Here is a 27983-nt window from a genome sequence, read left to right as displayed (position 1 = left end):
AATGGGAAATAGTCAAGGGGTAGTGCATAGGACTGAAGGGATTGCTGTTTGCTAATACGAACTGACATAAGATAGAACTTGGAATTAACTTGGCAGGCCTGAGCATTGATTGATAAATTTGAGTACTCATGACAAAAGGAGAGGCAGCTGAGGGGTTTTCTAGTTTTTCCACAGGGAGGGTTCATAGTGTGGGCTGTCCCCAGGAGGTAGAAGGGTTATTTTCAGGATTATAGGTTTGAAGAGATTGCTGCTGTCACTCAGGTTTGGTGCACAACCCCTTCTTCCCTTCATGGAGCTGACCTAAGGCTGTGTTATGTAAGAGGAAAGGGTTGTCTCATGGGCAAGTCATGATTGAGGTAGGGGCAGTTTTGAAGGTCAGCGCCTCACCACTACCACAGATAATCTGAAGTGTCCGCTGTAATAGAGATGGGAATGCAGAGGTTGGGGTGGTATCTTGAGAAAGGGCCTCCCAGGGTGTTGGAGGCAGTGAAGATGAAGAGTGGGAGTCCACGGGCAGCGCGAATAGGGTAGGTTGGGAGATCATGTGAGCAAGTTTAGAGGAATTCAAGGTCAGCTCGGGCCCCCCGGCCCACTCATTACTCTGGCATCCAGATGCCAGGGGCGCGGGTAACCGCAGCACTGAGAAAAGGTGGCTCCATCAAAAAGGCAGGGCGCGGGAAATCCGAAGTTTTCCCGCCGTGGCTGAGGGCGTGGCCCCTGACGTCAGGGTTCCGCCTTCACAAAGCAGACCGGCGGGCTCCACCCTTACCAAGATGGCGACACTCGCGGGACCGGAAAGCGTTAGTAGATTTCGTCTTTACCCTGTCTCCGAGGTGTGGGCGGGGCTGCTCTGCGGAGTGCGCCCGCCCCTTCCGCCGTGCCCTGCGCGGCACGATGGCGTCACGCGGGTCCGCCCCTACCCCTCCTCTTCCGGGTTCCTGAGTCGCGTGCGTCGGCAACGGTAGTGACGCGTATTGCCGAGAGGATGGCGGACGCCGGCTTACGCCGCGTGGTTCCCAGCGACCTGTATCCCCTCGTGCTCGGCTTTCTGCGCGATAACCAGCTCTCGGACGTGGCCAACAAGTTCGCCAAGGCAACAGGCGCTGTGAGTCCCGGGCATGATTCGTGGGCTGGGGTGGGATGACCACAGGGCTCCGGGCCCTGACATGCTTAGGTTTGCAGGTAGGGAGGTCTGTGGGGTTCGCCAGCCCAGTGTCTGCCAGGCCTTTGTGCCGAGCACTCGGCGGTGGCCGGAAAGCCTGGAGTCTCAGCGTCTCTTCCACGATGTCTGACTATATGGCGCTGAGCTTTGTTGCTTTTTTCTGGTGAGTGGGGCGGCGGTGGCCGCGTGGGAACCTCGTGGCCTAGGTCACGTGGCTGGCGGAGTGCGGCGAGGCGGCAGCGTCGTGCCCCACCGGAGGCATTGGAGGCTCCTGGTTCTTTCTTTGGGCTTTATGTTGGCTGATGCCGAGCGTGACTTGACCTTAACTCTCAATCGAATTTACCCGGGACTCAAAAGATAAGTAAAATTGCTTTAGAAATAATGAAGGCTGGGATTTTTGTTATTAAAGAAGAAAATGAACGAGTAGAGGCAGGATTCTGCTTTTCGTTTTACTGAAGCAGGATTGAGCATCATAGTTCTCTCTACAAAGCAGGCATAGCTGTTGGCTTGAATCTTTGACTTGTGGCATCAGACAAGTCTAGGTTTGGGAACAGCCTCTGCCATTTTTGAAATGTATAATCCAGGCAGCTTGCTTAACGTCCCTGAATCTGTTTCTACTTCTATGGGGATGTCATCATCCACTTTATAGGATTTTTGTGAGTAACATGATATGTACATATACAAAGTGGCAGTACCGATGCCTGGTGCTCAGGAAGCATCAGTGAGTGAAAGCTGTTATCTTAGTTATTGTACCTTAGGATGTTCCAAAAAACAAGTAAAAGGAAGATGACCAGGAATGTGAAAGGTTTGGAATCTACATCTCAAGGAAAGACATGACTGCATGAGAAAACACCTTGAGGGTAGAGTGGAGTGGTATGGTAGTCCTTAGTGGTCTTAGTCTTTGACTAAGAAGGTAGGCTTGTTCTTTGTGGTAGAATCAGGCTATGCAAGTTGAGAGTCAGATCGGCCTCAGAAAGGGCTGCCTTAAGCTGGGGCAGCCTGCCATGTGATCTGATACAGCTGCTTTCATATTGGAACTGTTTTGACTGTTAGGGAGGCTGCAGAGAGTGGGCTGGATGGAATTGGGCCTTTCAGAATCAGAAATCTTTTTTATGTGACAAAAACTAATCTCTGGAGGGTTTACTAAGGGCAAGATGCTATTTCCAGATGCTAAGCCCCTTATATGCATTATTTTTTATCTTCTCAACAAGTTAATAAGATGTGTAGTGTCATCTATCTTACAGGGAAGGAAACAGTCTCAGAAAGATGAAATGACTTATGTTTCTTTTAATTTTTATTCATTTATTTATTTTTGGCTGCATTGGGTCTTCGTTGCGGTGCACAGGCTTCTCATTGCGGTGGCTTCTCTTGTGGAGCACGGGCTCTAGGTGCACGGGCTTCAGTAGTTGTGGTAGCATGCAGGCTCAGTAGTTGTGGCTTGAGGGCTCTAGAGCACAGGTTCAGTAGTTGTGGCACATGGGTTTAGTTGCTCCGTGGCATGTGGGATCTTCCTGGACCAGGGCTCGAACCCATGTCCCATGCATTGGCAGGTGGATTCTTAACCACTGCACCACCAGGGAAGTCCCAGATTAAGTGATTTGCTCGGGGTCACACATTAATAATTGGCAGAGGTGAGTTTCACATCTACTCATCTAACTTTGAGCCAGTATTTTTGTATATACTGTAACGCCTTGCCACTTTTTGGTTACCAACTTATAATCTATATCAGTGTAATAGCTGAATGCAATTATGTACTGAATACGTAACATAGATTTTTACTAGTCTTCTCTTGGAGGATGGTTTCCAGTGATTTGGAATTATAAACCACGTTGCCGCAATCATCCTCCTGTGTAGATGTTTGTTTCATGGGTAAGGATAAATTCTTAGATAGTACACTGATAGAGTAAAGGGAATGTATGTTTTTAAAGGCTTTGATAAATAGGATTGACAGGTGGGGGAATAGATAGATGGTGCCAGAGACTACAGGGATAGCCCAAGTTTTTGATACCAAAAACTGGGAAATACGTAAATAGAATATTTTTCTCCTAATTTATGCAAGTAGGAGAAGTCTTACAGAGATGTAACATTTATATCAAATTAAAAATTTCTTACTCTGCTCTCTTTTCTCTTACAGACCCAGCAGGATGCCAATGCCTCTTCCCTCTTGGACATCTATAGTTTCTGGCTCAAGTAAGTATCCTCTGTGCTAGTGTGGCTGTTTTCTCCCCCCAAGTAGGCTGGACTGTGTTCTTTGGTTTGGGAAGGTCCTGATTCCCCAGGAGTTAGCCTAATCTACCCCAACAGGTCCACCAAGGCCCCAAAGCGGAAGTTACAGGCAAATGGACCAGTGACTAAGAAGGCTAAGAAGAAGACTTCATCCAGTGACAGCAGTGAGGACAGCAGTGAGGAGGAAAAAACCCAAGGGCCTCCCGCTAAGAAAGCTGGTAAGACCCAGCAGGGAGTTGTGGTTCCAGGAAAAGGATTTGGAGGCTGTCTGTGCTAAATTTCTGGTTCTTACTGGGACCTGTACTTTTGTTCAGCTGTACCTGCCAAGCGGGCCAGTCTGCTTCAGCATCCTGGAAAGGCTGCAGTCAAGGCATCAGAGAGCAGCAGCAGCAGTGAAGAATCCAGTGATGAGGAGGAGGAGGACAAAAAGAAAAAGCCTGTCCAGGTTTGCAACTTTGAGAAGGAAAGGGATTGCTAAGGGATTGGAAAGAAGAAACTAAAATCTTGGTTTTTAGCTTGATGGTGTTAGGTATACAATAGGTGATTACATGGTTTTTCAGGGAGGTTGTAGAAGTATGAGGTTTGGGAAGGATTATGTGAGGTTGAAGTTGAGCCCTGAATCTAGAGGAAATTCAACCCGTTCTGCTTGCCTGGCAGTATTGGGTTTCTCTGGGATACTGTCAGGGACTCCAAGAGTAAGAGAATATGTTTTATGGACAGGTACAGGGAACTCTAGACAGGGAGTGGCAGCGACAAGGCCTAAAAAAGGGGGCACCTAGGAAGCTTTTCTACCTTAGGATGTCCTTTGGGTGCCCTGAAACTCTTGCTGATTCTCCTGGTTGTGTGTTTTCTCACAGAAGGGAGTTAAGCCCCAAGCCAAGACAGTCAAAGCTCCTCCTAAGAAGGCCAAGAGCTCTGATTCTGATTCTGACTCAAGCTCAGAAGATGAGGTGCCAAAGAACCAGAAACCAAAGACAACACCCGTGGCAGCTAAAGCTCAGGCTAAAGCCCTAGCCAAACCAGGTATTGTTTATGTTCCTAGGAGGCTGGACTGGGGACCAGGTTGCCCTGGGGACTGATGTGAAAATTCCTTAATTCAGCACAGGAGTGAAATGGCACTGGATGTTGAACTAGAAGTATTGACTGGTGTCATTTTTTTAAAAAAAGAAACATTTTCCTAGTAAGTAAAAAGTTTTATTGTTAGGGACTAGTAACTACAGAAATAGTCTGCAGTGAGGGAAAACATGTTTTAAAGACTTCAGAGGGCATATTCAAATAATTTGCATCATATCATTTTTTGGAAGACAGGTTTATTCCTGAAATTGGGCAAGAAATTCATCCTTTGATGTAGTAAACCACAGCATTCTCCTTCATGCTTCCTCCAGAGGCAAGAGAATTGACAGACTCCCAAGTTCTGTGCTAATAGGAAGGAGGTTTTTATGGCCTTTTAATGTTTTGATACTCCTTTTTTATCGTTGTTCATTAGTTCTTGTCTTTTATTAACCAGTATACAATTACTTATTTTTTGGTTTCTTGAAACAATAGATCAGACAACATTTGCCACAATAGTGTCTGTCAAAGTGGCTGGCCGTGGAAACTCCAGCACCGCATTCATCTGAAGGGCACTCCTGACGCAGGCGACTGATTTTGCCATTTTCATCCACCTTACAGTATTTCAGGACAGCCAGCTTAGCCTTCTTTCTCTTACGCTTGTTCTTCTTGGGAGCGGTGTAAGACTTCTTCCTTTTCTTAGCACCACCACGAAGTCTCCACACAGATAAAGAATGGACTCTTTTTTTTTTTTTTTAATTTATTTAGGTTTTTTTTCGTTGAGTTGGGTCTCCGTTGCTGCGTACGGGCTTTCTCTAGTTGCAGCGAGCGGGGGCTACTCTTCGTTGTGGTGTGCGGGCTTCTCATTGCAGTGGCTTCTCTTGTTGCAGAGCATGGGCTCTAGGTGAGCGGGCACATAGTTGTGGCACACGGGCTTAGTTGCTCTGCAGCATGTGGGATCTTCCCGGACCAGAGCTTGAACCCGTGTCCCCTGCATTGGCAGGCGATTCTTAATCAGTGTGCCACCAGGGAAGCCTTTGGACTCCTTTTGAATGTTGTAGTCAGACAAGGTATGGCCATCCTCCAGTTGCTTGCCAGCAAAGATCAGTCTTTGCTGGTCAGGAGGGATTCCTTCTTTATCTTGGATCTTGGCCTTTACATTTTCTATTGTATCTGAAGGTTCAACCTTGAGAGTGATGGTCTTCCCTGTCAGGGTCTTCTTGAAAATCTGCATCTTGGCGGCGGCACCACTGCCCATGGTGGATCCGAAAGATGTCTTTGTACTCGCTTACATTATTTCTTTTTTCTTAGGTATACCAGCTCGTCCAGCACCTAAAGTAGTCAATGGCAAAGCAGCTGGTAGTAACAGCAGCAGCAGCAGTAGCAGCAGCAGCAGTGATGATGACTCAGAGGAGGGGAAAGCAGCAGCCGTATCTAAGAAGGTATGGACCTTAATATCTAGCAGGAAAGAAGGGACTGGGGACGTTGGTAATTGGGGGGTCTCCATCGCATGGCAGGATTGGTTGGGTCAGTATTTTCCTGTGGTAATTGATTTTCTCTGTGTGATGCAGACTGTACCTAAAAAGCAAGCTGTGGCCAAGGCCCCAGTGAAAGCAGCTGCCACTCCTGCCCAAAAGAGTTCCAGCAGTGAGGACTCCTCCAGTGAGGAGGAGGAGGAGGAAGAGCAGAAGAAAAAACCCATGAAGAAAAAACCAGGTGACTGGACACGGGGAGTCAAGCTGGACGTCTGTGACCAGGGCCCAATGGCAGGAGGACCTCTGCAGTCACCACGTGGACCTTGGCATGTGTCAGCCAGCTTCTCCCAGAGAAAGGAGAAAGCCACGTTGCCTTTTATAACCTAGACTCAGAAATGGCATGCCATCATCTCTGCCGTAGTCTATTTGTTAGAAATGAGTCCCTAATCCTAGCCCACCCTCAAGGGATAGGGAATTAAGCTCCATTTCTAGAAGGAAGCAGTATCAAAGAATTTGTGTATATATTTTAAAACCACCACACTGTCCCTTTTAAACAGGTCCCTATAGTTCAGTTCCCCCGCCTTCTGTTCCCCCACCCAAGAAGTCCCTGGGAATTCAGGCTCCCAAGAAAGCTGCAGAGAAGCAGCAGCCTGTGGAGAGCAGTGAGGACAGCAGCGACGAGTCTGGTGAGTCATCACCTGTGGTGAGTGGGTCTGGGGAGCGTTTGAGGAGTAGGGAGGGAAATGGTTCTGTCCCTTCTGCTTTTTTTTTTTTGGCTGTGCCGCGCGGCTTTTGGGATCTCAGTTCCCTCGCCAGGGATTGAACCCGGACCACAGCGCTGAAAGCCTGGAATCCTGACCACTAGGCCACCAGGGAACTCCCTGCATCCTTCTTTTCGTTGCCCCTGGTTGGATTGGGACTCTGGACCCAGCCTAATGCCATAGGTTCTCTCCAGATTCAAGTTCTGAGGAAGAAAAGAGACCCCCAGCTAAGGCAGTCATCTCCAAAGCAACTACTAAACCAGCTCCAGCAAAGAAGGCAGCAGAGAGCTCTTCAGACAGCTCAGGTAAGGCATAGGAGGCCCTCAGGGCAGTGGGAGCTCCAAGGGCTCCCCTCAGTCTGATGTGGGGAGATACTCACTCCATCCTCTCTGTCTAGACTCCGACAGTTCTGATGAAGCTCCTGCTAAGCCAGCCAGTACCACCAAGAATTCCTCAGGTAAGCCAGCTGCCACTCCCAAGCAGTCTGCGGTTAAGCCAGCTACAACTCCCAAGCAGCCTGCAGCCACTGGCCAGAAGCCTCTGACCAGAAAGGCTGATAGCTCCTCCAGCGAGGAGGAGAGCAGTGCTAGTGAGGAGGAGAAGACGAAGAAGACTGGAGCCACCCCTGAGTCCAAGGTGATGGCCAAAGCAGCTCCGTCTTTGCCTGCCAGGCAGGCCTCTCAGGGTGGTGGGGACAGCAGCTCTGATTCAGACAGCTCCAGCAGCGAGGAAGACGAGGACGAGAAGACGCCTAAACCGCCAGCCAAAAAGAAGCCACAGAAGGCAGGGGGAACTGTAGCCCCTTCCAAACCAGCCTCTGTGAAGAAAGCAAAGGCCGAGAGCAGCAGCACTTCTTCCTCTGAGGACTCCAGTGAGCAGGAGGAAGAGGAGAAGCCCAAGGCCAAGGGCACTCCAAGACCACAAACCGCCAAGGCCAATGGCACCTCTGCACTGACTGCCCAGAATGGAAAAGCAGACAAGGACAGCAACGAGGAGGAGCGGGGCAAGAAAAAGGCAGCAGTGGCAGTTGCTAAGCCAGGTCTGTATCCAAAGAACCTGCCTCCTGGGTTTGTCCCCCAGATCAGGATGGGCTCTACTCTTGGGGGTGGGATAGGGAGCCGAGGCCCATGACTGGCTTCCAGTTAGTTGGAGGCCCTCAGTGTGGGACCCTGGGAAGAGGGACAGGAAACTGGTCTCCTGAGTCTGGCCTTTTGTTTTGTAGGTTCAGGAAAGAAGCGGAAGCAGAATGAGGCTGCTAAGGAGGCAGAGACTCCTCTAGCCAAGAAGATAAAGCCCCAGACCCCCAACACGTTTCCTAAAAGGAAGAAAGTAAGTTGCCTTATTTTCCTCTCAGGAGCCAGCGTTTAGAGTAGAAAGAAAAATTGCAAAGCACCTTGACAGCCCTTTGCCTGGCCTGGCATACGTGCTGTGGGTGTAGCTCCGGAGGGCCTTCCTGACCAGAAGCCCACTCCATCCTGAATTTCCTGCTTCATTCTTCTTCAGGGAGAACGAAGGGGATCCTCCCCATTCCGAAGGATCAGGGAGGAGGAGATTGAGGTGGATGCTCGAGTGGCAGACAATTCCTTTGACGCCAAGGTGAGGAGAGAGAGGGTCTTCACCATTCTTGAGGGGGTGGGGTGAGAGAGGGTAGCTTTTGGTTCTGGTTGGTAGGAGGTTCTCTGGGTTCGGGTTGCCTGGAGCAGGGAGAAGAAACTGACAGGGCCCTGGCGTTGTCCTTCTGTGTGCTAACCGCCTGTCTCTACTTACCAGCGGGGTGCAACCGGAGACTGGGGGGAGCGAGCCAATCAAGTTCTGAAGTTCACCAAAGGCAAATCCTTCCGGCATGAGAAAACCAAGAAGAAGCGGGGCAGTTACCGGGGAGGCTCCATCTCTGTCCAAGTCAATTCTGTTAAGTTTGACAGCGAGTGACCGTGGACCATCTGTAGCACAGCAGGGGTGATGATCTGAGACCACTCACTTTCCCCAGTGGACCTGGGAACCCTCAGCTCTATCGGGGGAGGGTCTCAGTGAGGAGAGCAGTTTAGATTAGGTCTGAAGGCTTTGCGTCGTAACATCCTCTAAGGTCCTTTTCTGTGTTTGTGGTTTTGTACAGATTTGTTTTTGAGTGTTGGGTAGCAAGGACAAGGTAAGGGGAGTGTTCTTTTTTAAGAAAAATTGTTTTAGTTGTCATTCTCCCTGTTTTGTGGAAGTTCTCATACTGAGAAATTTGTATATTTTACATTAGATTATTTCTTACTGATTTTTGTTGTGGTTTTCAGAGGTGGGTTCACAGATTAAAATCTCAGCTATCTTCCAAGATGTGGTAAAGGTCACATTATGAATTTTTATAATTGGAGAATTCTGTCTATGGGAGTGCTTGTGTCCACATTTCATCCTTTCTACCCCTCAGGGCCCTGGTGAGGGGTGGCTAAGACTGGTTAATGTATTTATCTGTTAAGCATGAACTATGTACCTCATTCGTGGGGTCTAGGACTGAAGTTTTCAGCCAGCATGGACTTACCTACTTTGGCGGATAAAATTTACTGTTTTGTTTCAGGCAAAATTCTGGTGTGGTGTGAATGCCGTCGGGTCAGTCTGAATATTTCGTTTGCTATAATTTTCTTATTACATAATGTTTGCGATATGTGTTTTTTAATTTGAAAGCATAAACTTTTTTATTGTTCAAAGACAATTTTTGATTGGCTTGACCTTTAAGAGTGTCGAATACTAAATTGAGGGCTACATCTTATTTTTTTACATTTTAGAGAACAAAATAGCGTTAATTTAATCTGAAAAGCACATATCACTTGGTATTTCTGTCTTGGTAGCAGTGGTGACACAAAATTAGTTTCTTGGTTTCATTAACTCCTACATGGTTGGGAATCACTGATCAAGAAAGTGAAAGAAGAAAACCTATAATTAAAAACCTTAATCCTCAGTAGGAATTAGGTTACATTATTCAAGTGAATTTATAGGTAACCTGTAAATAGAGGATGAGAAGAATCATTACAAAGCATTTTATCTGGTAATACTTGAGTTAGACTGGTGTTGGGAGAGCATCCTAACAGGATTATTGTGTCTTGTAGTTGGTGCACGGGAGCAACTGATGTGCCCCCTTCAGAACCTTGATTCTCAGTAACAGTGGAGATAACAGTAAAAAACAGTGAGCAGAGATACGACTCTTAGGCCAAGCAGGCTGATCATAAAGCTGTAGGAGATGACTGTTGGCAGTGCTCAGCCAGAGTAAGATAGGGAGGAAAGTCGACGAGTTCTCCAAGTTCTCTGGGGCTGGTCTGTCCCTGTGTTGGGAAAGTGTGCCCTAGCTTTATGGATGAGTTGTAACTTAAGGATAGCTTCCCCTTGTTTGGGTTCCACAGATAACCTGGTTTTCTGTGTCACTGCCTCTAGGAAGAAAATGTGCTCTTCACACTGACATACATATTCAGTCTGCATGGTAAAAGTTCTACATCTTACTAAAAAGTAATAAGCTGGCTGGTTTATAATGTATCTTGGGAGTTTTATTAATGTGAGTCCAAAGCTCTCCCACCTCCACTCAAAACAGAACAACTTGGTTGCTAGTTGGAGGGCTGGGGCCCAGACTTGTGGGTTCAGTGTGGAGCCTTCTTGACTATTCCTTATCTCATGATACCTTGTCTCATGGTGCCTTGTCCAGGCAATAGACCAGCCTGTGCGTAGTCTAACTTGGGGAATTGGCAAAGTGGCCCATGGGCCAGATCCAGTCCATGGCTTGTTTTTGTGTTGCTCAGGAGCTAAGAATGCTTTTACATTTTTTAAAGGGTTTAAAAAAAAAAAAGTGACAGACTTTATGTGACCACAAAGGATATAATGTTTACTATCTGGCGTTTTACAGTTTGCAAAACCCTGGCCTAAATCAGTGATTTCACAACACTGGCTGAAAATTAGAATTATCTGGGGATCTTTTAAAAACACTGATACCCAGGGACCCATCTGCTGATCGGTTGAGTCAGATCCTGGTGCTCTCTGGTGGATTCTGGGAGTTAAGATTTTTTAAAGCTCCTAGGTGATTCTAAAGAGCAACCAGAGCTGAAAACCACTAATCTAAGAGCATTTGAAAAGAAATGAGTTGGTAATTTTTCTTTCCTCCCCTTATACTTTCATTTTCAAATGTACTTGTTAAATCTAATAGTATAAAGTAAAGATTAAATTTCCGTTTTATCCCCGTTTTCTGGGACTTGATTCTTTTGTCTCTTTCCAGAGAGTTTCACTGTGTGTACTACTACATGCATCCTCTCCCCTTTCTCCTCACACATATGGAGTAGCTTGCTATATGCAGGGTTTCATAACTTTGGAGCTCATTTTTAATGACCCCATTGTATGGAAGTAGCATAAATTATTTTCAGTAGTACCTTATTGGTAGCTGTTCAGGTTGTTTAAGTGTTTGTTATTATAAATAGTGCCATAGTGGATATTTTATATGTGAGACTGAGTATTTGTGTGGGTATTTTTATAGGAAATAGTCTAAGAGTGATTGTTGGGTCAGAGGATGTGTACATTTAACATTTGTTCATCATTGCTCTCCAAAACCATTGTACCAACTTGTAGTTCCAACAACACTTTATGAAAGTACCTCTTTGCTTGCCCTCTTGCCAACACTTAAACAAGTTTATCTTTGCCACTTGGGTAAATGAAAATGCTCAGTTTTTTAAAATTGTGGTAAAAAAACACAACATTAAAGTTGCCATCTTAACCACTTTTAAGTGTATAGTTCATTAGTGTTAGCACTGACATTGTTGTGCAACAGATTGCTATGATTTTGACTACTTTAGATATTTCATGAGTGGAATCAGACTGCATTTGTCCTTCTGTGACTGGCTTATTTCACTTAGCATAATGCCCTCAAGGTTTACTCATGTTGTAACATGTGGCAGGATCTCCTTTTTCAAGGCTGCGTGATATTCCATTGTATGTATATACCACATTTAATTTATCCATTTCATTGTTTAGTTTCAGGGACCTGAATTCCTACCTATGCTGATGGGTTCTGGCAGTGTTGCTGAAATCCACACGTTAAGTGAATCACACACATGATGGCTCATGCCCATCTGCAGTGTACCTCATATGGACACAAAGCAGGAGACTTTCCAATATCCTTTTGTGGCTGTATGTTTCACAGGTTATATCCTCACTACTACCCAATCCTGTTAGGTGGATATTAACTAGATCATGGTGTCTCAACCTTAGTATTTGGGGGCTCTGAAATACTAAGAGTGTTTGAATGCCTACTATGTACCAGCCATAGAACTCCCTGAGAGCTCAGTGTCTAATAGGGGAAGTCAGAGATGGGAACAGTTCTGTACACCATGCTGAGTCCTGTCACCAAGGGTCAGAGTAGCACCCCCAAGGGGACAGCAACAAAAGACTGACCTTGGCCCAGGATTCTGAGGAGAGTAGCAGCTGCCAGGGGGGAAGAAGGCACATACCATGAAAGGAAGAAGAAATGTTCCCAGTGGGAGAAGAGAGCCTTTAGGATGGATCAGGTGGAGGATGTGTGGTAAGTAGGGGCAGGTTAATACTGTCTGAGGATTCAGTAGCAATGGCCTTTTGTACCCAAGTGAGGAGTTAATACTTTATTTTGTTCTCCTGAGTGTGTTAGGGGATTGCTAGTCCAATGCAGTGCTCCTGGCACTAAATACAGCTGCAGGGAAAGCAAAGCCCCTACTGACAACTGAGTTCTTATCCCCCTGCCTCATGCAAAGCTGGCTTAAGCTGTCTGCAATTACTGAAGAGGCCAGTAGGTGGGGCCCTTGCACACTGCAGGGAGCTGGACTCTATAGTTGAAGCTTGGCATTGTGTTACCCCACTTAACATTCAACAAATTCGGAGCACCTGCTATGAGCTTTTGGATACAGAGATGAATAAGACGTAGGTCCTAGCTTGAGGACCCTTGGTTCTGGAGAGTGGAGAGGAGAGTCTGTCATCTATGAGAGGTCATCTGTTACCTGAAAACCAGCAACAGGCAACATGGCTCATAGAGGAACCCTGATGTTCATGTGGAACTCCCAACTTTCCCCTCAGGTCCAACAGGGCACTGGAGCTCCCATAAGGGGGGCCAGCCACAGGTCCCACTGCTTATGGAAACTGCAGACCTGTGTCCTTCCTATGCCTGGGAGCTCAGAGGCCCTGGTGCTCTCTCCTCTGTCTCCCCTCCTCTCCCAGCAGGATTGAGGAGAACATATGCCAGGCTTCCATCTTCTAAGTGTATTGGAGGGTAGGTAGGGTACAGAGTATTTCAATAAATTAGCCTGTCAGACACAGAAATTCATCCATTCAGTAAATATGAGTGCTTACTATATACCAGGCACGTAATTTGTGAGAGATGTTAACAAAATCATGAATGAACAAAAAACCAGACACAGTCCCAGCAACCAAAGTTTACCCAGTCTAATGAGGGGCAAAGATATTAATCCACACAAATAAATGTATAAATATAAACTTCAGTACAATGAGGGCAAGGTACGAAGAGCTGTGAGCACATGTGACAGGGGAAAGTAGCCCACATAGTGGTGAGACTTCCTCACGGACTGGGTAGCCATGTAATTTATCATGTAAACTGGGATGCTTTTTTTTTTTTAAAGATTTTTTTTTTTGATGTGGACCATTTTTAAAGTCTTCACTGAGTTTGTTACAATATTGCTTCTGTTTTATGTTTTGGTTTTATGGCCTCGAGGCATGTGGGATCTTAGCTCCCTGATCAGGGATCGAACCTGCACCCCCTGCATTGGAAGGCGAAGTCTTAACCACTGGACAGCCAGGGAAGTCCCTAAACTGGGATGTTTTTGAGAATGAAGGGAGAGAGATTGATAATTAGGCTGAGAGGAACAGGTGTGGATTGAGACTTTCCCAGGCAAGTCAGGACATAGGGTCACTGTGGTAATAGATGTCTTCACTGAGGAAGTGATGTTTCAGCCCAGACTTGAAGGTGAGAGTTAATTAGGTGAAGGTGTTGATGTTACTGACTTGGGTCCTTGGACTCTTTAATCAATAGAAGTTGATAAGAGACCATACGAGGTATTCAGGCAAGGCTTTATTGGGACTCACGCTGTAGCACAAAGGACGGAAAACAAGTAACGGGTTCCCTTGCTCGCTCTCCGAGGAGGGTGGGCTTGTTCCTTAAGCGGTGTGAGGGTGGGGGTGGATGGGTGGGTTAGGCTGAAGGAGTGGCTTAGGTGGTCTGCCCACCCGCTTGGCGGTGCTGGGATCATGCAGAGTACCCTGCTTTTGCTCCTGGCTCCTCAGAAGTGGCAGTTGGTTTGTCGTCTTTTAGTATCTTATTGTTCATAGTCCCTTATAGTTTCTTGGTATTCTGTTGCTTGTCTAGGTGCAAGCACTCCAGTAAAGGGTCCCAGGTCCCAGCCTGTCTCAGTGGTGCAAGATGAGCAGGGCTGTGTGTTTTTTTCAGTGAGAAGACACAGCATGTGCAAAGGCCTTTTGGTGAGAGGGAACATGATGGAGACCCCAGAAGGGGTCTGTGCAGCTGAAAGGCAGAGGAAGGAGGAGAGCAGTATAAGATGAGGCTTGAGAGGGAGGCAGGGACCGGGGCATGTAGAGCCTTGTAAGGCGTGTTTTATTCTGAAGGCAGTGGGAAGCTGTTGAATAGTGTGTGCGTGTCTTAGTCATCTGGGGCTACCATAGCAAAATACCATAGCCTGGGTGCCTTAAACAACAGAAATGTGTTTCTCATAGTTCTTGAGACTGGGAAGTCCAAGATCAAGATGCAGGCCTGTTTGGTTCCTGGTGAGAACTCTCTTCCTGGCTTTCAGAAGGCTTCTTGCTATGTCCTCACATGGCAGGGAGAGACAGAGTAAGCTCTCTGGTCTCTCTCTTTTTTTTTTTTTTGCGGTACGCGGGCCTCTCACTGTTGTGGCCTCTCCCGTTGCGGAGCACAGGCTCTGGACGCGCAGGCTCAGCGGCTACGGCTCATGGGCCCAGCCGCTCCGCGGCATGTGGGATCTTCCCAGACTGGGGCACGAACCCGTGTCCCCTGCATCGGCAGGCGGACTCTCAACCACTGCGCCACCAGGGAAGCCCCCCTCTGGTCTCTTTTTTACAAGGACACTAATCCTATCTTGGGGCTGTACCCTCATTACCTCATCTAAACCTAATTACCTCCCAAAGGCCCTGCTTACTGTTACCATCATGTTGGGAGTTAGGGCTTCAACATATAAATTCTGGGGGGCAGAGGAACACAAACATTCAGTCCATAACAGTGAGTGTATGTGTGGGTATCATTTTTTTTTATTAGGGAAAATTTCAAATATATAAAAGAATTACCAATACAGACAGTAATCAACTAACATTAAACACTCCATCAGTATCACCGAATGTGTTAAAGGCTGGTGACAGATTTGCATGCTGAAAAGCCAAATGTGGTTAGCATGAGAATAGACTGAAGGGATTTGGAGCGGATATTTTGAGACCAGTTAGGCTACTGCAGTAGGCCAGGAGAGAGATCATTTTGGTGACCTGAATTAAAGTGGTGCCAAGATAGAGAAGATGGAGAGAGGTGGATAGATTTGAGAAATATTTAGGAAAAAAACTAGAACTTGGTTGGTGGGGTGGAGGTAGGGGAGCAGTGAGGAAGAGTAAGGCATTAAGTGACTCTCGTACAAATAATAAATGCTGGAGAGGGTGTGGAGAAAATGGAACCCTCATACACGATTGGTGGGAATGTAAATTGGTACAGCCACTATGGAAAACAGTAGGGAGGTTCCTTAAAAAACTAAAAATAGAGTTACCATGTGATCCAGCAATCCCATTCCTGGGCATATATGCAGAGAAAATTCTAATTCAAAAACAGGACTTCCCTTGGGGGTGCAGTGGTTAAGACTCCACACTTCCGTTGCAGGGGACGCAGGTTTGATCCCTGGTCAGGGAACTAAGATCCCACATGCTGTGTGCATGTGGCAAAAAAAAGAAACAATGTGCCCCAGTGTTCATAGCACTATTTACAATAGCCAAGACATGGAAGCAACCTAAGTGTCCATCAATAGATGAATGGATAAAGATGTGGTGTATATATACAGTGGAATACTACTCAGCCATATAAAAGGATGAAACAATGCTATTTTCAGCAACATGGGTGGACCTAGAGATGATCATACTAAGCGAAGTAAGTCAGAAAGAAAAATACCATATGATATCACTTATATGTGGAATCTAAAACACAACATGAACATATCTATGAAACAGAAACAGACTCACAGACATAGAGAACAGACTTGTTGCCAAGGGGGAGAGCGGGTAGGGGAGGGAAGGATTGGGAGCTTGGGATTAGCAGATGCAAACTAGTATATACAGGATGGATAAACAACAACTTTGTACTGTATAGCACAGGGAACTATATTCAATAGCCTGTGATAAACCAGAATGAAAAAGAATATATATATGTATAACTGAGTCAGTTTGCTGTACAGCATAAATTAAACCCAGCATTGTAAATCAACTATTCTTCAATTTTAAAAAATGTTGGGGGCTTCCCTCGTGGCACAGTGGTTGAGAGTCCGCCTGCCAATGTAGGGGACACGGGTTCGTGCCCCGGTCCGGGAGGATCCCATATGCTGCAGAGCGGCTGGGCCCGTGAGCCATGGCCGCTGAGCCTGCACGCCTGGAGCCTGTGCTCCGCAACGGGAGAGGCCACAACAGTGAGAGACCCGCGTATCGCAAAAAAATAAATAAATATTGGAACTATAAAAGTACTGGCTAATATGTCAAGATGCTTAAGAAGATCAAATTGGTGATTAGGTCTCTATTGCCACGAGATTGACACTTTCCTAGCACTTGATGATTTGCTTCACTCAAGGATAAGAAATTGATGACCTTTTCTTTTTGGGGGATTTAAAAACTATAGTCAAATGCTGCACCAGAACATAAAAAAACACTCTTCCAATTATTCGTTTTTCATCTCTCAAACTGAAATATTCAACCTGAGAATTTAGGATATGCTCATCAACATACTAAGGAACTCAAAGTAGTCTTTCCTTTTTTTAAAAAAAAAAATTTATTTATTTATTTATTTATCTTTGGCTGTGTTGGGTCTTCGTTGCTGTGCACTGGCTTTCTCTAGTTGCGGCAAGCGAAGGCTACTCTTCATTGCGGTGTGCAGACTTCTCATTGCAGTGGCTTCTCTTGTTGCGGAGCATGGGCTCTAGGTGTGCCGGCTTCCGTAGTTGTGGCACACGGGCTCAGTAGTTGTGGCTCGCAGACTCTGGAGCCTAGGCTCAGTAGTTATGGCTCATGGGCTTAGTTGCTCCACAGCATGTGGGATCTTCCCAGACCAGGGCTCGAACCCGTGTCTCCTTCATTGGCAGGCGGATTCTTAACCACTGCGCCACCAGGGAAGTCCCAAAGTAGTCTTTCATCGTTGATAAATTAGTCTATAATTTCTGAGTCTAATTTAATCAGAGAGAATCATCTGACAGCCACTCAACGCTTGCTGTCTTTCCAGATGCCTTATTATTGTGAGTTAGAATTTTTGTGATTAGGAAGAAATAAAGTGCTTAAAAAAAAAACCTAACTTAAACTGGAGCTCAAATTCTGTTTTCAAGCTAGATCTCAACTTGATGAACGAGTACAAAGCACATAACTCCTCACTAACATGATGCAATTAATAACATTCTTAAATTTTAAACTGTGTCTTGGGAGTTCCCTAGTTGCCAGTAGTTAGAATTCTGGGTTTTCACTGCCATGGCCCAGGTTCAGTCCCTGGTCGGGGAAATGAGATCCCGCAAGCCGTGCAAAGCGTCTTATTTTTACTACTGTAAACTGTGACATATATTTTAAGTGAAATTAAAATGTATTAGTTAATATTTAAGAAATGTAAAAAGGTATAAAGAATAATTTATTGAAAAATTGCATACCCATCTCTCAGCCTAATAAGCAGAATGTTGCCAGCACAGTTAAATTCCCTCTTTGTATGTATGTTAAGGCCGAATGTTAAGCCAGTATTAACATTAATAAGTACCAATTGTTAAAATATTGAAATATATTAATACTGGTTGGGAAATAGTTGCTGGCCTGTACCCTCTGAATATCTCCTCTCATTTCCAAATCCTTGACCTCTTTCTAAGACACACACACCACCTCCCTTGAACTGTTCCATAATCCAACAAATAAAGGGTTAATGCCTGGCACAGAGGGGCCTTTTATATATATATATATATATATATATATATATATATATATATATATATATATATATATATATCCCTAAGGAATATATAGTCTTGTTTTTAAACTTTATATAAATTGTACCACACTGTATCTATTCTCCTACGACTTGCTTATTTCTCTGATGTGTTGTAGTTCACCGTATACTTCCATTTCTTTACTAATTCACTTATTAACAGGCATTCAAGTTGTGATGCTGCTGTGAACACTCTTGTATCTATTGGTGTACATGTGCAAGAGTTCCCTGAATTTAAACCTAGAAGGGAAAGTGCTGGTCATAGGGTAAGTGCATCTTCAATCTTCCATGTAATGCCAATTTTCCAAAGGTATTTACTAATTTACATTCCCATCAGCAGCTCAAGAGAGTTCCTTTTGTTCCATAGTCTCTCCAGCACTAGGTAAGTCACGTCAAATCAAAATTTTCTCCAGTCTTCTGGGTGTGGGATGATATCTTATTGTGGTTTTAATTTGAATTTCCCTGACTACTAATGAGGTTGAACACCTTTTCATATATTTAGTGACTGTTTGGAGTTCCTTTTCTGAAGGTGTCTACTTAAGTCTTTCATCCATTTTTCTGTTGGGTTTTCTGTTTTTCTCTTATTGATTTGTGAGAGTTTTTTATATATTTTGGATACAGTTCCTTTGTTGGTTTTATGCTGTATAGATATTTTCTTCAGTTCTGTCTTGCCTTACTTTATTGTATTTTTTTTTTTGATGAAAGAGAGCTTACTTTTTATTTAGTCAGATATGCCAGATATCTTGCATTTGTCTCTCCATATACACTATCCACCTTTCTCCACTGGCTCTTTGCCTAGGGAGGTTGACCTCTAGGAATTGCATCATTGGCTCTCTGCTTTTTGGCTCCTGATTGGGTTTTGGCCAATGGGGTGCCCCTGCAGGAAATCAGAAGAAGGTGAAGAACGAGAGTAGGTATTTATTTTTCCTAGCCCCAAACTGCTGTGTTCTCAAATCAAAAGTCACTGCTCCCCTCAAGACAGTCTCCTCGGGACTTCCCTGGTAGTCCAGTGGTTAGTGGTAAGACTCCGTGCTCCCACTGCAGGGAGCACAGGTTCAATCCCTGGTTGGGGTAAGTTCCCACATGCCATGCAGCACGGCCAAAAAAAATAAATAAATAACAGTCTCCTATATAAACTTTCCCTTGGGGATTCTGAACCTGCTCCTTACTCTCATTGCTTTTGCCCAAGTGATGGTAACATCCTTATAGATTGTTTCAGACCACTTTATTTTATTTTATTTTTAATTTTATTTTTTAATCTATTTATTTATTTTTGGCTGTGTTGGGTCTTTGTTGCAGTGCGCGGGCCCCCTCAAGTTGCGGCGAGCGGGGGCCACTATGTGTTGTGGTGCGCGGGCCTCTCATTGCGGTAGCTTCTCCCGTTGCGGAGCACCGGCTCTGGGCGCACGGGCCTCAGCAGCTGTGGTGCACCGGTTTAGTTGCTCCACGGCATGTGGGATCCTCCTGGACCAGGGATCGAACCCGTGTCCCCTGCACTGGCAGGCAGACTCTCCAACCACTGTGCCACCAGGGAAGTCCCTCTCAGACCATTTTAATTTGAGTGTGTCATCTGTTTCCTATTGGATTTCTGACTCATATAACATATTTATTAATATTTCCTTTCAAAATTAGTACTTTCGTGTGTTAAGAAAATTTTCCTTATCCTGAGATAATAAAGATATTCTATATTATATTCTAAAGGCTTTATTATTTGTTTTCCTTGTTTAGGTCTATAGTTGACCTGATACTGATTTTTCAATCCTTTATTTATAGAGATTGTTTCATGGCCCAGCAAATGGTCTCTCTTGGTGACTCTTCCACATGCTTTTGAAAAGAATATGTATTTTGCTGTTGCTGGTGGAATGTTCTATAAATGTCAGCTAGGGCAAATTGATTGATAGTGTTGCTCAAATCTTCTACATCTTTGTTGATTTTTCTATTTGTTCAATTACTGAGAGGGGAAAATTGAAACAACTATGATGGTGGACTTGTCTATTTTTCCTTTATGTTCTGTTAGCTTTTTCTTCATGTATTTTGAAGCTATGTTATTGGGTACCTACACATTTAAGATGGTTATTTCGTTGTTTTTCTTTCACATCTTTATTGGAGTGTAATTGCTTTACAATGTTATGTTAGTTTCTGCTGTACAACAAAGTGAATCAGCTATATGTATACATATATCTCCATGTTCCCTCCGTCTTACGTCTCCCTCCCACCCTCCCTATCCCACCCCTCTAGGTCATAACAAAGCATCGAGTTGATCTCACTCTGTATAACAGACTCTGGGTCCATCCACCTCACTGCAAGTAACTCGATTTCATTCCTTTTTATGGCTAAGTAATATGCCATTTTATATATGTGCCACATCTTCTTTATCCATTCATAAGATGGTTATTTTTTTTTACCATCTTTATTGGAGTATAATTGCTTTACAATGTTGTGTTAATTTCTGCTGTATAACAAAGTGAATCAGCTATATGCATACGCGTATCCCCATATCCCCTCCCTCTTGTGTCTCCCTCCCACCCTCCCTATCCCACCCCTCTAGGTGGTTGCAAAGCACCGAGCAGATCTCCCCGTGCTATGCAGCTGCTTCCCACTAGCTAGCTATTTTACATTTGGTAGTGTATATATGTCAATGTTACTCTCTCACTTCGTCCCACTTTACCCTTCCCCCTCCCCGTGTCCTCAAGTCAGTTCTCTAAGTCTGTGTCTTTATTCCTGTCCTGTCCCTAGGTTCATCAGAACCATTTTTTAAATTAGATTCCATATATATGTGTTAGCATACGGTATTTGTTTTTCTCTTTCTGACTTACTTCACTCTGTATGATAGACTCTAGGTCCATCCACCTCACTACAAATAACTCAGTGTACTATAGAGCTTTTTAAAGGGTCCTATGATGTTGGTAGGCACTGAAACATGAGTTATGCAGAGGCCTAGGAGTCATGTAAGGCGAGAACTGGAACCTGGCCCATCTTTAGAATTCAAATGTGAGCTGCCAGATAGCCTGAGGGTTTCTGAAAAAGTCAGAATCACTGGAAACCTTGAAAGATAAATTGTCTGCTGGAATCTGCTGGAGTGGGCTGGACAGTAGAGCAGAACTGGATTTTGTTCAGGACAGTGGTCCTAGTCTGTATACAGGATGTCCACAAAGTCTGGAAACATAGATGATAGTATTTATTATTTTCCAGTGGAAGAATTCCTGATGGTATAATGTCTCTTTGCTGGTGTTTCTAGACTTCATGGACTTGTCGTGGTCAGGAAACCTGACCACTTTCTGACAGCCTCTTAGAGAGCCTGTGTGTTCTGGTGAAGGGGGGATCTGTAGTGTCAAGGAACATCCTGAGTCTTTTTTTTTTTTTTAATAAATTTATTTATTTATGTACTTTTGGCTGCGTTGGGTCTTCGTTGCTGCACACAGGCTTTCTCTAGTTGCGGCGAGCGGGGGCTACTCTTTGTTGCAGTGTGCGGGCTTCTCATCGCAGTGGCTTCTCTTGTTGCAGAGCACGGGCTCTAGGCCCACGGGATTCAGTAGTTGTGGCACGTGGGCTCTAGAGCGCAGGCTCAGTAGTTGTGGCGCATGCGCTTTGTTGTTCCACGACACGTGGGATCTTCCCGGACCAGGGTTCGAACCCGTGTCCCCTGCATTGGCAGGTGGATTCTTCCCTGCACCACCAGGGAAGTCCAGAAGCTTTTAGTTTGATGAAGTTTAATCTATTTTTAGTTTGGTTGCTTATGCTTTTGGTGTCATATCTAAGAAGCTTTTACCTAACCCTTGGTCTCAAAGATTTACTCCTTTTTTTTTTTTTTAAGAGTTTTATGCTTTTAGCTTTTCCATTTAGGCCTATGATCCATTTTGAGTTAATTTTCTGTGTGTATGTAAGTAAGGGGTCCAATTTCATTCTTTGCATGTCGATGTCCAGATGTCCGAGCACTATTTATTGAAAAGACTATTCTTTTCCCATTGAATTGTCTTTGGGCTCTTGTCTGAAATCAGTTGCCCATAAATATATGGGTTTATGTCTGGCTGTCAGTTCTACTTCATTAATCTATGTCTACCCTTATGCCAGTACTACACTGTCTTGATTACTGTAACTTTACAATAAGTTTTGAAATTGGAAAGCAATATAGCATTTTAGGGAGGGGACTAACAACATCAGTTTATATTTTTAAGAGACTGTGTTGTGGGGTTCTTCAAAAAATTAAACATAGAATTACCATATGACCCAGAAAATTCACTCTTAATGTATAAAACCCCAAATAATTGAAAATAGAGACTCAAACAAATACTTGTATGATAATGTTCATTGCGGCATTATTCGCAATAGCCAAAAGGTAGAAACAACCAAAGTGTGCATCAATGATGAATGGACAAACAAAAGGTGGTATATGCATACAATGAAATATTAATAAGCCATACAAAGGAATGAAGTTCTGATACATACTACCACATGGATGAACCTTGTGAAGATTATGCTATGTGAAAGGAGCCAGATATAAATAGACAAATATTGTATGATTCCATTTATATTAAATATCTAGGATAGGCCAGTTCACAGAGTTGGAAAGTAGATTGCAGGTTATCAGGAGCATGAAGTGCAAGTAATAGAAAATCATTGCTTAATGGATAGAGTTTCTGTTTGGGGTTATGAAAAAGTTTTGGAAATAGTGGTGATGGTTGCAGAACATTGTAAATATAACTAATGCCACTGAATCGTACACTTAAAAACGGTTAAAATGGCAAATTTTGTGATGTATATATATTTCACCACAATTTTTTAAAAAAAGACTGCTTTGGCAGCTGTGAAGAAATCAGACTATAGGTTAAGATTACTGCAAGAATCCAGGTTAAAGATGATGTTCTGTTTACCTTTCCAGGTCCACTCTATCATTCTCTACCCTGCTCTGTGCTCCAGGAAGCCGACCTGTGTTGACCGTTTAACCAGCTGCTAGACCCTCTGATTTCTGATTAAACTTGGCCAGTGTGGAGCACTGCCAACGTGGAGGACTGGTAAGAGATCAGAGGGTGAGGGGAGAATGAGATCAGGGTACTCTCCTGGTTCCCCATCTGCAGGGTTGCTGTGGGCACCTATATCCCTTGATGAAAGGCCACAGTTCCTGCCAGGCAGCCCTCTCCACAAAGCTCTCTCTGTCTCTGTATTCTAGTAATGGCCCCCCTCCCTCATTCCTTCTAGGCCTATAGTGGCCACCACTAGTGCACTTGTATTTCCCTATACCAGTTTATTAGTTTAATAGTTCCTTTATTAAACTTTCCTAGAATTCCCTGGCAGTCCAGTGGTTAGGAATCCGCACTTCCACTGCAGGGGTCATGGGTTTGATCCCTGGTCGGGGAACTGAGATCCCGCAAGCTGCATGGCATAGCCAAGAAAAAAAAAATAAGAAAGAAAAAGAAATGGGGTTACTGTAAAGAGCTCATGGAAATTTGAGCAGTTTAACCTTTAAAAAAAAAAGGTTAATTTTAGCAATTTGAGTTGCTATCAGTTTCCTGCCTTCCTGATCAGGGTGGGTGTAGTAGAGAGAGCAATGGATATATTTGGAGGTAGAGCCTTGCGGTTTTGATGGATTGGATGGTGTGACAGACATGGATCCTGGCTCTTAGAAAAGTTCTCATAAATTGGAGGAGAAAGGACGTACAGTCTAGAAAAAAACACAGGTGCATACTAACTGTAGTCCAGCTATAGCCTCAAGTTGCAAAATGGTTGGAGCCAGCTACTCAATGCACTAATCCATCTATCCCCTTATCTCCTTGCCTTGGGGACAGAATTGACTCTTCTCCAAGTCCTCAGATATGCAGGAGAGAAATTAGAGGGAATTGGTTGGTTTCCACAGAGGAATCAGTAAAGTGGGGGTCTCCCAAGGAAGCAGTGGAAATAGAGATTCCTGGAAACGATTCCAGGAAAAGGTCTAGTCAATTGGGTGAAGTGTCAAAAACCAGACACTGGCTTGAAATAGCTCAGCTTCCCAACCAGATGGTCTGGAGATAAAGGAGGACAACAGATTGTGGAGATATTCAGGGAGATATTCTCAGGGTTCGTGAAGAAAAACCCTGTTATACCCAGTAGCTGTCCTGTGCCTATTCCATCCTGAAGCCATATACAGGATAAAATGGGGGCGATTACTCCATCACAGACCCTACCTCACTTATACCTCCCAGTTTTCCCCCCACTTTCTCTCTTTTCCCTGAATGCTGCTCTGCTACCCTGGCTCTTCCAAATGCTGAAAGGTACACATCAAACTTACATCCCTGCTAGATTGCAGAGCATCTGAGATCAAGGTGTTATTTGCATACTTCAGGTTTTCCTGAGTCAGACTGGAAACTCCTGCCTGGAGTAGTTCCCTTTGACTCAATATAGAGAACTCTGATTGGGGCGTAACTTCCACGACATGATCCTTAGGTCTTCGGCCCTTGGACGTGTCCTCTGGGGCCTGCTAGATGTATCAGCCCAGCCTCTCAGACCAGGGCCTCTTGAGTGGCCAGTACTGTAAACTTTCTTTTTTTGTCACACTTACTTTACTCCCACGAGAAGCACTGTGCTTCATCTTACTCCCTTCTATGCTGTAAGGATCCAGGCATCCTTTAGACATTTATCATTATGTCTTCCAGCTAGCTGTATGAACTTAGAGACATTACTTAACTTCTGTATGTCTCAAGTTGTTATTAAGTTCTTAACAATTCCTGGCACATGACACAACTCAGTAAGTGTTGTTGTTGTTATTATTATATTATTATTAACATAGCAGTATGTTCATATAACTGGTACAACCCACTTTACCAAATTTGACTGTTAAAAATGGTCACATTTCTCTCTTTTTAAAATTCTGAGTCTGAATTCAGTTTATTTTTATAACTGTTTTATTTTACTTTAGTTGTTTATTTCTTACCTAGATATTATGTGCACCCAGAAAAAATTCCAAAAAAGTAAAAAGGCCCACCACTTATCCCAACCACCCAGTTCCCCTCCCCACAGACAGCCCTTATACCAATTCTTTCGTTAAACTTCAAGGATATTCTATGCAATTACAGTCACAGACTCGGCCATTTTTTCCTTGTACAAATACTAGCCATAACAATGTATTTTGGAGAGCTTTCCAAATCAGTTCTTACTGAGTTGCCTAATTCTTCCTTTTTAAAAAAAAAAAAAAAGATTTCCCTCCTATTTTTAGATTAGGGGGGAATTCTGGGGATTAGGTTCCCCCCAATTTAGAAATTTGGTATAATTTTCATAAAATAAGATTCATCCATTTTAACAGTACAGTTTAATAAGTTTGGCAATTGTATATAGTCATGTAACCATCACCACAATTAAGATATAAAATGTTTCCATCACCCTAAAAAGTCCCCTCTTTCTCCATTGTAATCAATCTCCTCACCTAAAATCTAGCTCTGTGAAACCACTGACGTGCTTTTCGCTACTCTAGTTTTGCTTTTTCTAGAATTTCATTTTTATGGCATTGTACAATATGCAGTGTTTTTTGTTTTGTTTTGTGTTTTTTTTGCGGTACACAGGCCTCTCACTGTTGTGGCCTCTCCCGTTGCAGAGCACAGGCTCTGGACGCACGGGCTCAGCGGCCATGGCTCACGGGCCTAGCCGCTCCGCAGCATGTGGGCTCTTCCCGGACCAGGGCACGAACCCGTGTCCCCTGCATTGGCAGGCGGACTCTCAACCACTGCGCCACCAGGGAAGCCCTCTTCTCTAGTTTTAAACAAGCATTTTATATAATTCCATTTTCTCTCTTCTCTTAGCATATTAATTATACTTAAAAAATATTTAGTGGTTTCCCTAGAGTTTGAAATATATATTTACAACAAATCTAAGTTCATTTTCAAATACACTATACCACTTCATGAATAGTGCAGGTATCTTATAAAAGTATTATGAATCCCTCCTTCCTGTCCCTTATAACATTGTTGTCATTCATTTCACTTATCTATAAGCTATAATCTCCCAATACATTGTGCTATTATTTGAACAATTAACTAATAGATCAATAAAATGAAAGATTTTATCTTCATTTATACCTTCTCTAACGCTCTTCTTTTTTGTTACATAGGTGCAAGTTTCTGACCTATATCATTTTTCTTCTCTCTGAAGAACATTTTATAATGTTTCTTGTAAGACAGGTCTACTGGCAACACATTCCCTCAGTTTTTGTCTGGGAAAGTCTTTATTTCTCCTTCACTTCTAAAGATAATTTTGCTGGATACAGAATTCTAGATTGATAGTTTTTTGTTTTTTGGCAGTGCTGTGTGGCTTGTGGGATCTTAGTTCCCCGACAAGGGGTCTAACCTGGGCCCAGCAGTGAAAGCGCTGAGTCCTAACCACTGAACCGCCAGGGAATTCCTGATGGTTTTTTTCTTTTAGCACTTAAAATAGTTCACTCTACGCACCTCTTGCTTGCATGGTTTCTGAAGAGTTCAACATATTTCTTATCTTTTTCCTGTATGTGTAAGGTCTCCCTGCACCCCACTGTGGCTTCTTTCAAGACTTTGGTTTTCTGTGGTTTGAATATGATATGCCCAGGTACAGGATTTTGGGTATTTATCCTATGTGGTGTTTTCTGAGCTTCCTGGATCTGTAGTTTGGTTCTGTCATTAATATTGGAAAATTGGGACTTCCCTAGCGGTTCAGTGGTTAAGTCTCTGTGCTCCCAATGCAGGGGGCCCAGGTTTGATCCCTGGTCAGGGAACTAGATCCCACATGCATGATGGAACTAAGAGTTCACATGCTGCAGCTAAGAGTCTGCATGCCACAACTAAAGATCCCACATGCTGCAACTAAACATGCTGCAACAGAGATCCTGCATGCTGCAACTAAGATAATGAAATAGTATACAGCTATTCAAAAAGATGCAGAAGCTCTAGATGTACCAATATGCGACACTCCCCAAGACATATTTAAAAGGCAACATACAATATGAAGGGAATTCCCTGTCAGTCCAGTGGTTAGAACTCCACACTCTCACTGCTGAGGGCCCAGGTTCAATCTCTGGTTGGGGAATTAAGATCCTACAAACTGCATGGCACAGCCAAATAAATAAATAAGTAAATAAATAAATAAATAATAAATTTAAAGTAAAAAAATAATATGAAAAAGTGCTATCCTTTAAGAAGATAAATACAAATGAAATGGAGCAGGACCCTATGGTCCTTCCCCCTCATGTCCTCTGCCTGCCTTTTGTCTGTGAAAACAAAAAAAAAACCTTTAGCCAAAGAATAAGTTTAATCAGAGAAGTGAGAAAATACAGACACAAAGGAAAACAGTCCAACAAGGCTAAATAATAGGGCTTCCCTGGTGGCGCAGTGATTGAGAATCCATCTGCCAATTCAGGGGACACAGGTTCAATCCCTGGGCCGGGAAGATCCCACATGCCGTGGAGCAGCTGAGCCCATGAGCCACAACATTTAGCCTGCGTGCCGCAACTACTGAAGCCCGCGTGCCTAGAGCCCGTGCTCCACAACGAGAGAAGCCACCGTGATGAGAAGCCCGTGCACTGCAACGAAGAGTAGCCCCCGCTCACCTCAACTAGAGAAAGCCCGCGTGCAGCGATGAAGACCCAATACAGCCTAAATAAATAAACAAAATTTGTTAAAAAAAAAACAACTAAATAATAATAGTTTAGTCATTAAGCATAATTAAGGACCTTTACTTCCTTCTCAATGGCTATAGATAATATTCTGAGCCATATACTGTGAGCTGTCTTGTAGATACAGAAACCCCCACCAGGTGGAAGAAGTTAACTACATGATGATCAGACTGTGGCCATGACATAAGCTGCCACAATTCCAAGGATTGGCCTCAAGGAAATGGGAACAAACTGACCCTGGAACTGAAGACTAACTGTACCTAAAACAATCAAGATGACGCTGATCAGACTACCGCATGACCAATTTTAAGATGACTGTCAGAGCTGACTGTGCTGTTTCTGCATGTAGCCCCCTCACTCTGTCTATAAAAGCTCTTGCCCACTGATCATTCAGTTGTTGTGGGGGGGAGTTGGCCTTTGGACAGGAGTCTGCCCTCCCCCACCCCCACCCCACCCCCCCACCCAAAATAAAGCAAAC

The 27983-nt window shown here is 44.1% G+C and overlaps 2 protein-coding genes across 3 annotated transcripts; one reads left to right on the top strand and one right to left on the bottom strand.

The window, feature by feature from the left end:
* The first annotated feature begins 671 nt into the window (after nt 1–671).
* Nucleotides 672–27977, top strand: NOLC1 (nucleolar and coiled-body phosphoprotein 1). 2 transcript variants are annotated; one of them, XR_013824345.1, is made up of 15 exons: nt 672–1105; nt 3297–3352; nt 3467–3606; nt 3703–3833; nt 4246–4411; nt 5750–5880; nt 6010–6154; nt 6471–6599; nt 6869–6979; nt 7072–7713; nt 7897–8003; nt 8178–8270; nt 8445–8582; nt 22778–22910; nt 25973–27977. XR_013824345.1 is itself a non-coding variant. In XM_079900632.1 (13 exons), exons 1-13 carry the CDS (start codon nt 986–988, stop codon nt 8601–8603), a joined length of 2130 nt encoding a protein of 709 aa, XP_079756758.1. In that variant the 5' UTR covers nt 674–985; the 3' UTR covers nt 8604–13743. The 2 variants fall into 2 exon arrangements, 1 of the variants encoding a protein (XP_079756758.1); XM_079900632.1 differs by lacking the exons at nt 22778–22910; nt 25973–27977 and having other exon boundaries at nt 674–1105; nt 8445–13743.
* Nucleotides 4497–5674, bottom strand: LOC307175522 (ubiquitin-ribosomal protein eS31 fusion protein-like). The gene is made up of 2 exons (XM_079900645.1): nt 5465–5674; nt 4497–5177 (listed from the first exon to the last, which is right to left on the bottom strand). Exons 1-2 carry the CDS (start codon nt 5670–5672, stop codon nt 4903–4905), a joined length of 483 nt encoding a protein of 160 aa, XP_079756771.1. The 5' UTR covers nt 5673–5674; the 3' UTR covers nt 4497–4902.
* Nucleotides 27978–27983: the final 6 nt, after the last annotated feature.

Source organism: Stenella coeruleoalba (genome assembly GCF_951394435.1).
Source record: "Stenella coeruleoalba genome assembly, chromosome: 16".
NCBI classification, from domain to species: Eukaryota; Metazoa; Chordata; class Mammalia; order Artiodactyla; family Delphinidae; genus Stenella; species Stenella coeruleoalba.
The sequence above is the reverse complement of the archived record's forward strand: the minus strand, read 5'-3'. Positions and strand labels throughout refer to the sequence as shown.